The 12924-nt window shown below is 31.2% G+C and overlaps 1 protein-coding gene and 1 long non-coding RNA gene across 5 annotated transcripts; both read right to left on the bottom strand.

The window, feature by feature from the left end:
* Nucleotides 1-626: 626 nt before the first annotated feature.
* LOC107924945 (uncharacterized) lies at nucleotides 627-1621 on the bottom strand. The gene is made up of 2 exons (XR_001691885.2): nucleotides 1199-1621; nucleotides 627-928 (listed from the first exon to the last, which is right to left on the bottom strand). It is a non-coding gene; the product is annotated as an uncharacterized lncRNA (long non-coding RNA).
* Nucleotides 1622-5601: 3980 nt separating this feature from the next.
* On the bottom strand, nucleotides 5602-8084 carry LOC107924955 (protein NUCLEAR FUSION DEFECTIVE 6, mitochondrial). Of its 4 annotated transcripts, XR_001691889.2 has the most exons (4): nucleotides 7798-8059; nucleotides 7596-7717; nucleotides 6382-6454; nucleotides 5602-5835 (listed from the first exon to the last, which is right to left on the bottom strand). XR_001691889.2 is itself a non-coding variant. In XM_016855535.2 (3 exons), the coding sequence occupies exons 1-3, from the start codon at nucleotides 7944-7946 to the stop codon at nucleotides 5828-5830; spliced, it is 279 nt and encodes a 92-aa protein (XP_016711024.1). In that variant the 5' UTR covers nucleotides 7947-8084; the 3' UTR covers nucleotides 5602-5827. The 4 variants fall into 4 exon arrangements, 3 of the variants coding, with proteins under 3 accessions (XP_016711024.1, XP_016711022.1, XP_016711023.1); XM_016855535.2 differs by lacking the exon at nucleotides 6382-6454 and having other exon boundaries at nucleotides 7798-8084; XM_016855533.2 differs by having other exon boundaries at nucleotides 5602-6454.
* Nucleotides 8085-12924: the final 4840 nt, after the last annotated feature.

Raw genomic sequence — 12924 nt, forward strand, 5'->3', positions numbered from 1 at the left:
TCCGATAATTGAAAGTATTGTCCCTCAAAAGATGGTTTTGTTTCCTGTACTCTACCAAGAACCAATGTGCCGTGACCAGTTGTCTTGAGAGGGTTTACAGAGCAAAGAGTACCTCAGTACCTGGACGCATGACCACCTACCAAGGGAAGAACCCCTAACTTATCTCATATAAATTACCTTTTAGGAAAGTTGGTATCACTAGACCCAATGGTACCACAGTTACAGGTTAAATAAGCTTTAAGCCTATGTAAGCTCTATATTTATTCATGTGCCCTATACTAACACTTTCCCTTAAACTTTGCGAGTCTACTAATTGAGGTGCTATGAGTTGACCCCTTATACCACATGGTGCTCGTTAATAGGTTCACCTATCACTCATTGATTTCTAGTTAGATCGACTATGTGTGTGAAGTGACCATGTCTTATAGGAGTTGTTCAGTTGTTAGAGGTAATGGATTTAGGTATTACTGAACGGAACAAATCTTGTGCCAAAAGAAGAGATGACGGCGAAGGTGATGGATCCGGTGGAGTCAAATGAAGTCTCCGGCGGAGTGTCTGTAACAAGTATACAATCATCCATTTCGCTCCAAAGTGGGATCAAAGCTTTTCCCTTTTGGTTTTAAGGATACATAAATTTCATTATATTTGATACCCTCAAAATCTAAGATTTAATCAAATATGGGGTACATAAATGGATAGAATACAGTATAGAAAGATGATATTGCTCTATATTGAGGGCAAACAGCCTTTCCATTTTTGCTCTACCAATACATAATTATCATATTATATTTTATATTTGCCCAAAATCTAAGTTGTAATCAAATATTTACAAAAGCATCATGATCCACATCTCAATTTGCAAAAAGATATATTAATCATCTCTGTTTTCTTCCCTTTTTGGTATTACCATCCAACAAATCCCAAGAAACTGAAAAACCAAACAAAATCACATGTCCAAACATTAGAATTTATAAACACATGACAAAATTATTACAAAATACTCAGTACCCAATTTATAGTTTAGCAGGTGATGCTTGTGAAGCCAAAAAATTTCATCCAAAAAACAGAAAGTTGGGAATTTTTTTTTACTCAAAGATCATTCCTTTTTGTAAAATAAAGCTTACCCAGATTTATTGCAATTTGGGACATGGTATAATTGTGAGAAAATTATAGAAATTGTTGAAAAAATGGAACGAACCTGAGAGATCGAACAGCGAGATGTTGAGAAAGAACATGGAAGAAGAAATTGGCACCGTGGAGGAACACCACAACTCCCGTACACCCAATACAAAAAGCTCCATCATCATTGAAAAATAATCAAAGCAAAGCAAGGATCCTTCTTTCTCAACAAAGAATAAAAAACAGAGCACGAGAAATCCCGAAACACTGTGAAGGAGAAGAGGCTAAAATGGCTTATAAATTGGACTTTGTTTCGATGATGATTATATAATTAAAAATTACTAATAATAGGAGTGTTATTAAATTATTAATAATAATTAAAAAAATGTGTTTTTTGGGTGTCAGAGTATGATCATATCCAATTCCTATAATAATGACTTTCTCCACTTTTTTACAACACGAAAAGGAGACGTGATTGGGGGTGATTGAAATTGTTTGGACGGCGGAGATTTTTTACAATGTTTTCACTAGTGTGTTTGGCCGTGTGATTTTTCGTGGCGTACTTGACAATGGTGTAGCTTACGGGGGAAAAGGAAAGAAGATAAAAAGAATGGGTGAATTTTTGATAGTTCCCTCTAGTATAGGGATCTGATCAAATTAGTCCCTGTACAGTTAAAAAGACTAATTGATATAGTTTGTTCTTTTATCATTTGTTAGTAAAAATAGTTAACTGTTAACTACTCTTATTAAAATAGTATAGGGACTAAATTGATTCACTTAATAATAAAGGGATTAATTTGATACTGTCCTTATAACATAGGGACCCCCAAACAGTTTAACCATTCCAAAAATAGAGAGAGAGACTGGAATTTATTGGGGGAAATGGGGAGTATTATAATATGGTCTGCCAACTCTCGTTGCGGGTAATCGTTCATAGCCACAACCTAGCGACCGACCCGCCGCCACCAACCGCTGGTGTTGCATTCCTAACTGGGGTTTGGTTGGACTTTTTTTACTTGGGGCTGTTGGCATTTGCAAGTGGCCCCCCCTGCTTTAATTCATCAAGATTCAAGCATCGACTTATATAATTGGTTGTTTAATTTTTATCTTTTTAATCACTGGTTAGTTTAAATTGTTAACCATTAATTATTCTTACTAGACATCTCTTCTAATCAATGTTTTTTTATAATCAGATTGGTAATTAAATTGATTAGATCATCGATTCTGGATCTATTTAATTGATTTGGTTTGATTGAATAAATGATTAAAAATCATCAAAAATATTAAAAATAAAAAACCTTATTCAATAACCTCATTTTTTGAACTGATGCACCAATTGATTTTCAATCTGACCGAACATTTCGGTCTAATTCCAACAATATTGCTTCTAACTAATTATGGTGACATAGAGTGCGAGTGTGTATTGCATGGGATATTTTTAAGAAAAATCTAAAATATCATTTTAATTAGAAGTATAATGTTAAAATATGTTGTTAGTCTCTGTATTTTGATAGAATTTGAGATTTAATCTTTATACTTTTTATAGAATATGAAATTTAGTCCTTGTACTTAAAACGTTGAAATTTATTTCCTCTTTCTTTTCTTATTTAAATATTCCAGTCCAATTATTAATATTGTTAGTATTTTCTATAAAAAAAGTTCTCAACTTGGCACATCGATTAAGTTGTTTTCATACAAGGCAACATATAATTGACAAAAGATAAACATGCTAAGTTGATAAAATTTGACAAAAACTATCAACGACGATAATAATGGGACTAGGATCTTTAAATTGAAAAAGTAAAAGGATTTAATTTTTAACTTCAAAATACAGAAACTAAATCTTAAATTCTATAGAATTACATGGGCTAAAACCAATATTTTAACCAAAACATATGACTAAATTATACCAAATTACAAAAAAAGAAAAGAAAAGATCAAATTATATGAAAATGAAGTATAATAAAGGACCAAACCCATTTGATCTATAAATTATATCAAAAAAGTCTTTTGTCTAATATGGTTATCTTTTTCTTTTTGCTAAGAGACCCCTTCCAATAAGAACATTATCCCCTTAGTCTTGTGGGATCATATGATCTCTGTGAGAGTCTTAATTCATTTTTTATAATGAATTATTATACAAAATGAAGTCGGTGGCTTATTATAATATACACCCTCTATTGTTTTTTTTTTCTATCAATGATGAGATGAGATTCCATTATTTTAAAAATGGTGAGATAAGATGAGATTTAATTCATTATCATCCTCAACAATCTAATATAGATTGCTGTATGAGATGGGTGGGATATATAGATTTTTATTATATATGTTTTTTTTTATAAAATGTTTAGAACTATCCATAGCCTTTTCCCAACCCTTAAATAGGAGAATAGTGCGCTTAAGCGGACTCAAACTCATGTTCTCTTACATTGGTAACATTGTCAATGTCAATCGAGCTAATATTTAATTAATATATTTTTTAAAAAATTTTAAAGATTAATCTCATTATAAGTTCTTATTATTTCTGTTTTTTTATTTTATTTTTTATAGAATACAATGTTTAGAACTAAGCATAACCTTTTCTCATCCTTTAAATAGAATTATATATATATTTTAGCGTACTCGAATCCGTATTCTCTTGCACTAGCAACGGTACCAATATCAATTAAACTAAAACTCAATTACCATGGGAGGGATATATTTAATTGCAGTAAGACCATTAAAGTAATACATCATTCCCTCCTCACGTATTTTCTGTTCCACTTTGTATAAGAATGTGTGTTTTAGCCACACCAATATAACGTGACAACCCAACAAACTGGTCCATGTTAGATGTGAGATTGCCATTGCTAGTAGGTGGCACGTGAGGGTTTTGGTGTAATAGTTGTTTGCCGATAAAAAAATTCGATATCTCTTAAATAAAATTTCGAGTTTAAATTTGTTGGATGAAATGATAAATTCGAGAATACCTATTCTTTTTTAAATGGATCTAATCTCTTATACAAATTTCTCTTAGTGTCAAATCTCACATTTGAGAATTTAATATAAATTTTAGTCCTTGAATTATTATTAGATTTATTTTAATATTTTTACATTTTGTTGATCTACCTTAATATTTAAACATGACACAATCTTAAAATATCACATCATCAAACCTTTTACTTTTGCCAAGTCCAAAAATTAAAATAGACCTAATTACAAAGTTCAAGGACTAAAAAGTTACATTAACCCTTTACATATGGAATCCACTTAAAGAACCCAAGGTTGTTTTTTTTTTCAATAAGCATGATTAATGTTGCATGGTTTTATGATTAAAAATTGACTATTTCTTATAATTATTAAAGTTAAAAAATCTTAATCTTAGGGCTAGTTTGACAATGATTTTAAAAAGTACTTTTAAAAAGTGTTGTGAAAAATTATTTTTTAGAAGTACTTTTGAAAAATTTAATTTAAAAATTGAGTGTTTATAATTGCTGTCAAAAATACTTTTAAAAAATAAAATATCTATTTTATACATGTTATTATTAAATAACAAATATGCATTTAAATAATATTTAAATTAGTTAATATTATTATATTTTAGTAAGAATATAAAAAAATTATTATAATTTGTTAATATTTTAATATATAAAATATAAATTTTAAATATTTTTAAGTAATATTAATTATTTATAAAATTTAATTAAAATATATAAATTATATTTTAAATATTTAAATATAACCATTAAATATTTGTAATTAGTATTTTAAAAAATATTTTTTTATTTTTAATTAATGATTTTAACACATTTATAATTAAACACAAAAAAAAAGTAAAGTATTATGTTATTAGAGGGGTGAAAAAGTAATTAAACACTAAAAGTACTTTTAAGAGAGGAAAAACTAAAAATTTTAACTTTTCTTTTTCAAAAGTTCTTTTAAAAAACATTTCTAAAAAGTTAAAAATTTCATTTAAAAATAGCTTGTTTCAGACTGTTTTTCTTCCGAAAGTACTTTTAAAACTAAAAGTTTTTTTTTTAAGCACTATTTAGTAAGCTTCAAAACATGACTTGAGACAAAGCTAGAGAGAAATGAGATGACGCCGAGCAAACGGCAAGCTTTTTCCTCGCATTTTTAGGTCAAACTCCTTTATTAGTCCCTATACTATGCATAGATTATAAATTTAATGCATGTATTTTTCAAATTAGTCAGTTTTAGTCCTTTTATATTTAAAATATTAAAATTTCAATCCTAAACCAAATCGTCGTAGCAGTTAAATCTGTTATAACAAATTTTACCATGGGTCTTGTAAGTTCAAAATGTATTTTATTAGTTCTACTCTAACATGCATCATTAATTCACTCTGCAGCATCCAGATATCAATGCTACTTAAAAATAAAGACACCTGGTTTTGTTCTCTAAAGCATACTATCCATGGGGAACTACTTTGATCATATTAACCCACAAATGATATTAAAGAGCTTTAATTATTCAAGGAAGAAGAAACATTAAACCTGGTGATGATATCTTTTTTGAACTTATAAGAACAGAACAAATGTTTTTGAATGTATGTTTTTATCTGATACCTACTTTCAGATGCTCACAGAACAAATATTGTGTAATAACATCAGATTTTTCACATTCGTCCAAGAAGAATACAATGCATCAAGTCCTACGAGGTTGATCGGAATTTTTCACGGAGATGAATAGCTCCGCATCCCAACCACAATCATCCATCTACAGTACAAAAAAAGGAAAAAAAAAGGTGTATGGTATTAGAAATGTATTATCAGTTTATCCACACAAAAGAAGAAATTCAACAGTATGGTTCACATTTTGGCTGCATTTTATGAAGGACTCAGGTCAAATATCTCTTAATTGACACACAAAGAGAACAACTAGAAGATATCACTCTAGGATGGTTATAGGTTCAAAATCTAGGGCTTGGGAAAGGCCAAGTGTGGAAGCATATGCCCAATTCATCAATTTCCACGAACTAGAATATCCTGAGATTATAAATTTCTCTTGAAATCACAAGTTAGTCAAGATGTGAATGAAATTCAATATCTCGGTTTATTTAACTGTAACAAACATTGATGAAAATAACAAAATATCATATTCATCAGCTGATCCTACCTTTGAATCACAACACCTTCAAACGCACCTATTTATGGTTTTAATTTCTTACAAATTGTTGACTAATAAGAATGTCACTCATCAACTTGTTAAAGTTATGAACAGGGAAAAGCATCTAAATATCCTATAAAAGCTTTATTCCACCACCTTGTCTTAAGAGTGCATTTATCAAAAACTCTGCCCGAACTCTCCGATATTCATCATACATCATCATTGCAATCTGAGTGAAACAACAAATCATTATTGGTCTTATATCCACCTTATATTGGCATGAATAAGAACGTAAATAAGGTTTAGTTCACGTTAAGTTATAACACTTATTAACAGCTGAATAACAGTCTCAGCTCAAATATGCATAAGCAAAGCCTATATCATCTGAAAGTAAGCATATCAGATTTCATGTATTTTTCTTTGAAAAGTTATAACTAAGTTGCATCCCTGAGAGCCTTTTTAACCCTTTCCCATCCATACCATAGGTAAACAAGTAAGCAATTCTAAACATTCAGAAAACCAAACAAAATGACAAACTACAACACAAAATTCACTTTTCAGAAGCTTAACAGTAAATTCAAAATCAATCAGTTAACTGAATTAAAAATATGTTTAGCAAGATTTCATCTGATGTTTCTAAAGCCATGAAATTACAGGGCATAGCATTCAATCTCTTGCCATTTCACAATTATGATCTCCTCAAGCACTGAAGAGAAATTACAGTAGAAGTTCCAAAAAGTTTAACAATGAAAAACTAATGCAAGTCACTCCCTCTCTGTGCTTGCCCTTCATCTAGTCTGGTTTTGCCCTACAAAAGGAGAAAATAATTTACATTCTTCCATTTATTTACGAGGCAGAGGAGCAATTACTACCTATCCAAAAAGGGGAGAGAAAGAAAAGATGAAAGAGGGAGTACAATTTGCTACATTTGGATATTGTTTTCGAGTGGTTGATGCTAGTCTTAAAGTCAGTCGATTTTGCTTAGCAGATACACCCAACTTTCCCTCATAATTCTACTTCTAATGAAATTTGCAACAATATATCTCTTTCCTTCTTGGTATTTAATTGCCAATACTGAAGCTTATCACTGGGAAACCACAAAGTTTAGGTATAGCAATCATAAAAAAAAAAAAAAGGTTTGAATATTGTCATACGAGTGCACACACTTTTAACTCAGAGGATTTTCTTTAATCTTGCTTCTATGAGTATGATCAAATACTTCTACTAGGAACTTTAACTTTGACTCGATGAGGCATTATATCTTAATTCAATTTCCATTGATTCATTAAAAATAAGCTAGAAACTTTGAATCCTTTAAAATAATTCAACAGATCAAAATGAAAAGGAAAAAAGAAAGTGGATAGGAATACCTTCAGCCGTCCAATTGGATCTCCGGCGAGAAACAGAAAGCATGGAAGTCAACAAAGCAGAAGCAGTGGCTGTGTGATAAGGTAGCAGCGTTTCCACACAGCAGCTCATCTCCACCGGTGACCTTTTCAAATTCATTTTAGAACTATACTGTTAATTTATTTCATAAACGAGTACAAGAGAAGAATTAATAATAACCATTACCTGAAAATGCGAGCAGGAAACGGGTTTTGCTTAGAGATCCGAAAGGGCGAGCAAGCGGGTCGTGGCATGGACTTGGTTGCACCGGCGAGCCTCGCGGCCGCGGTCGCTCGGGTGGCAGCGGAACGGAGGACGGACCTGGCGGCGGACATTTTTGGTGGAAGATATTGGAGGGTTTTTGTGTTTTGGGGCTGAAGGGTTTTAGGCTTTCGAGGGGTTTTTGCAAATCGGACTGTTTTTCTGTGTATGTGATCGTATGGTAAAGCTGTTGGTTCTTGCAAATCTAACTCGACACGTGGATACTCTTTTTTTTCTAAAATAAAAAAGGCCCAAAGGGCATAACTAAGAAATATCATTCAACACATCTACTGATGGATGAAATCCAGATAATTCAAACCAAATTCAAAAGTAACATTTTTATCCATCAATCAATGTGCAAAACAATGAGCAACACGATTAATTGATCTATAGCAAAAGAAAAGCTAACAACATCAAAATCTAGGATAATTCGGTAGAAACTCTTCTCAAAGGCCTTCTGAACAGCACAAGCTAAAGCGACAGCCTCAGCTAAAGAAGTGCCAAAAGCTTCAGCAATCGAACAGGTGAAACCAGCTAGCACCAGTCCTTCGTGGTCATGAACAATGGCTTCGCAAGTAGCAGATCTTGTCTCCACATTCCATGCTGCGTCAACATTAACGGACGTCGAGGTAACAATGGAGGAGCATAAAGAAGGTTATGCACCAAGAACTCATGATGGAAAGGATCAAGCCCTTAACATTACATCTTGAGGGGAAGAAACTCGCCCCTGATGCATGAACTAATTCCTTGCCTCCCATAGTTGCCAGAGAAGCACAAGAAAACTAGTGAAGGCTTTTTTATCCATCTTCCGCATAGTTGTCTCGAGCCAATCGATCACATTGTAGAAATACAAACAAAGCAAATCATTATAAATACTACATAATGTAAATGCCTCCCTCAAGTTCGCCTATTGGGAAAACATGTCACATCTCTCAATCATAGGAAGGATGTCATAGCCCAGCCTCTATCTAAAAGGTCGAACTTTTGAAAAGGTTTTTACCTTCCAAAGTTCCTTTTATAAGATTCTACGAGATCCTTAAACTATTGCACAGTTTCTAATAGATTCATTAATTTTAAAATAAAATGATTAAATTTTCAAAAGTATTTGTAATTAAATCAATCATGTTCTTCCATCATTCTAACTATCAAATATAGGCATTACATGACAATTTGTATCTAATGTGAAGTATATTTAAAACACTTAAACATACATATATGTATTGGATGAACTATTTAGATCTAACGTGATAAAAAAAGTAATGCTAATAACATTTATGATTTTCTCTTTTTTTTCTCTTTTTTTGTAATAGATTAAATTCAAGCAAAGTTGCCAATAATTCAAACAAGCCAGAAACAAAAGAACATGGGATTCTTATTGTAAGGATAGTTTGCACTTTGGTAGAAGGCAAAACATTGGATTATAATTTGGTTTATGGAGATTAATGTATTCAAAGTTTTGTGGTTTTCATTTTCAATAATGTCGTTTTTAAAGTTTAAATTTAAGTTTTTCTTTTAAGAGTGTAATGTCTCTTATCATTGCACTCTAACACTTGTTGGTTGAAGGTAGATTATGAAATGATCTAAGTTACTTTCATTTACGTTGTTATCTCGAAATCTTTGATACATCAAAACAACAATTTCTTCAATGACATCTATTTAAAGATCTAGTAGAATTTCGTGAGATTCTTTTAAATTAATGGTTGAAATAAAAAATAAGAAAAAAAAAACATCAATCCACCGTTGGTCATGCCATGTAGGATTTGCATTAAAAACGTGTGTTTATCTTTTAACCAATTCAATCGATTTCAATACAAAAGAAGGAAAGAAACTAGTTTTCAAAGAAAATCAATGTATTTGGTAACTGATTTAACAAGTTCTCAATCATTAGCACAATTTTACCAGTTTTTGACATTATTTGATCAAATGACTATAGTCACCTTATTATTTTCTTTTGACCACGACCATTAATTTAAAAAAAATACTATAAGATTTCACTATAATAAGATCTCACATTAGACATTACCCGATTTATTGAATGAAAATCCAATACTTTTTTTTAAAAATGAATCTCTAAGCCTAATTCAGTTTTGCTTTTTAGTTTCTGCCTCTCTGATGTTATGTGGTAGTCTTGAAGGCCCCAAAATGGATGGGTAATGCCGTAATGGTCTACTGGATTCTGAATGCTGAGCCAACAGCTCTTTGGGCATTTCACTGTGTTTATCCACTTTGTTTGGATTTATTCACAACAGTCACCTGGTCAGTCATTGTGGTTTTGAAATAAGAAAAGCAAAGCGATTCCAAAAAGAGTCAAGGGCCTGGCCCGGGATAAAATGGTTTTATTCCAATTTTAGACCCTCTTAAAAATTATCAATTCAATTTAACTTTTTATCATGAAATTTATTTTTTCATCTTGGTCCCTCTAATAAAAAATTTCTGACTTACCCTTGGAGAAAAAGGCTGACAGAAAACCGTAAACTCAGCCAGTTAGGGTTTAGAGTGAAATTAGGATAAGAAATATAAAAAATAATCAAATCTTATCCCGCTGTGTCTACGCATCAAAACCCATACAAATTGACCTAAAAATGGAAAATTGAGGAACATGCAATTACAGGTTAATAAATACCTAAAACTGAGGGACATTAAATAATTACCATGTTAAAACTTGTAAAGGAAATTTGGTAGTCCATCACAAATGATACGAATATGATTTTTTTCCCCTTCCAAAATGGAACAAACTGCAAACAATATAGCCATCATTATATGGCCAATATACCATCAAGACATGCCCTTATTTTATGCCAACATCATAGGGCAATGAATCTTGTTTTCTCACCAGCCTGGCAACAAGTTGCTGCCCCTTACTTCCCAATTCATCAAATTATGATTTTGATCCTCAATCTTCCTCAAAATATATAGGGTTTAATTTCAATACCTTGATAAGATTTAATTTGATTCTTTACTTTTAGAATGTCATTAATTTAATTCAATCATTTTTAAGTTGTATTTTGCCCCCTTTACAAAAAAAAAAGGAAGACAAATTAGTCTTTGTACAATGTTTGTTAGATCAAACAACAAACTGGTCATTTCTATTAAAAATTACAGTTATATCTACGGTTAAAAACTGACGTGGATGACGAAATAACCAGACAATTTCATGTTGTATGCCATATGTTCCTTATGTTGACGTACAATGATCGGTTTTTAACAATAAAATTAGAGATAAAACTTTTAAGGGAAGAACTGGTTTATTCTCTAATCTAACGTATAGAAATTAATTTACCCATTTTTGAGTAATTGAGGTCAAATGCAATTTGGCTTATAGTAAAAGAATCTCCATAATACTTTTATCGACCAAAACATGTCAAATTAAAGTAAATAATTTAAATTTCAAATTTTGATATAGTAAGATGATCAAGATCATAATCTGGTTCTTCTCAATTAGATTTTTCCTTTTTATCAATTACAATAGAAATCACATTGTCTGGATTCTATCATCCAAATACGTTACTCTAAAAAATCTGTTCTTTTTGATATTATAGTACTTATAACTATTTATAGTTATTCTCTAACCCTTAAATAAGAGAATAATGCGTTTCAATATAATATCGAAATATCGAACTAAAACTCAATCTGCAATAAGATGGAATTATTAAAAGAGATAAAGTAGGTGATGAAATTCTAGCTCATGGTCAGCTATTGTCCCCCTTTAACTTCCATTTCAAGCAAAGTAGACCAGCAGATGGGAAAATTAATTTCATTTCGTAACATTATGAAACCATATCAAACCCACCACCTTTCTTTCCAAGGCTAATCTGACCTAGCCTCCTTGTATTTATTATGACTTGTTGGTATTATGCACTTTGCCATGTATTTTCTTTTCTAACAAGCATTTTGTAAATATTTGCATTAAAATGTTGGGAAAATAGAAAGATCTGGGTACAGCTAGAATCAATGGTGAGAGGCAGAGGGAACTGAAATAATGTGTGGGTGAGTGTAATCATTTGTTTCTTTACAGTACAGCACCACTATTTTATCTCTCTCTTCAAATTGGTCCATTTCTTTTTAAAATTAACCATTCAATTCCCAGCATCATGAGTGCTCCCACGATCATATGCTCCTATTTTCTCACATTGGGTTCCATATCAAGACACTGTACTGCTAGTTAGGGCACCCTGGTCCCAAAAATAATTACTAGGCTTAGCCTCACACTTTTGAAATTTATCAATATATTATATTAACGTCAGAACCTAACCCTTTATAAAAACTATAGTATTAAACATTAATTCCATGGTGACCATATATAAAATATAGACCTACACAACATTAGTCTTTGTATGGCTATATAAGTTTATATATGTAAGTCAAAAAGAAATTGGACCCAAAGCTTTAGAACACGAATAAAGTCATCATTTTTCCGTCATTCACGGAGAAGATAATCCAATTCAAATGGATGATTTTTCACTTTCATTTCCTTTCCTTTCCTTTTTTATTATTATTATTTTATTTTAGAGTTTTTGAATTATATGTTTCTTTCTAAATTCTTTAATTTCAAAGCGAATGAGTGTTAGTTCGATTGGCATCGACATTATTGCCGGTGTAGGAGTACGTGAGTTCGAGCACGTTGAAGCACATTATTCTCTTATTTAAAATTTAGGGAGAGACAATGAGTAGTTCATAATATTGGATTCAAAAGAAAAGATATGATAATTTTAATCAATAATAATAAATAATATAAAAACCCAATTTAAATAAAACGAGCAAGTAGAGCAAACTAACACCATTTATAATCGCTCCATATCCACTTTTCAAAGAAAATCTCAATAAATGGGATTCTTAATTTCATTATTTCATTGCTTAATTCAGGGCAATTTGTGACTTGCCTAAGGATGATGATAAAGCATAAGAGCTTGAGAAAGGAAAGCAATGATATTTACTTTTTCATTGTCTTGGATTTTAAAGTCCTACAAAATATACACTATTATACAATTAGTCCTTTTAAGTATCAATTTCACATCTTTTGACTACTAAATCAACATTGATTTCATTCGGTGG

Source organism: Gossypium hirsutum, chromosome A10 (genome assembly GCF_007990345.1).
Source record: "Gossypium hirsutum isolate 1008001.06 chromosome A10, Gossypium_hirsutum_v2.1, whole genome shotgun sequence".
NCBI classification, from domain to species: Eukaryota; Viridiplantae; Streptophyta; class Magnoliopsida; order Malvales; family Malvaceae; genus Gossypium; species Gossypium hirsutum.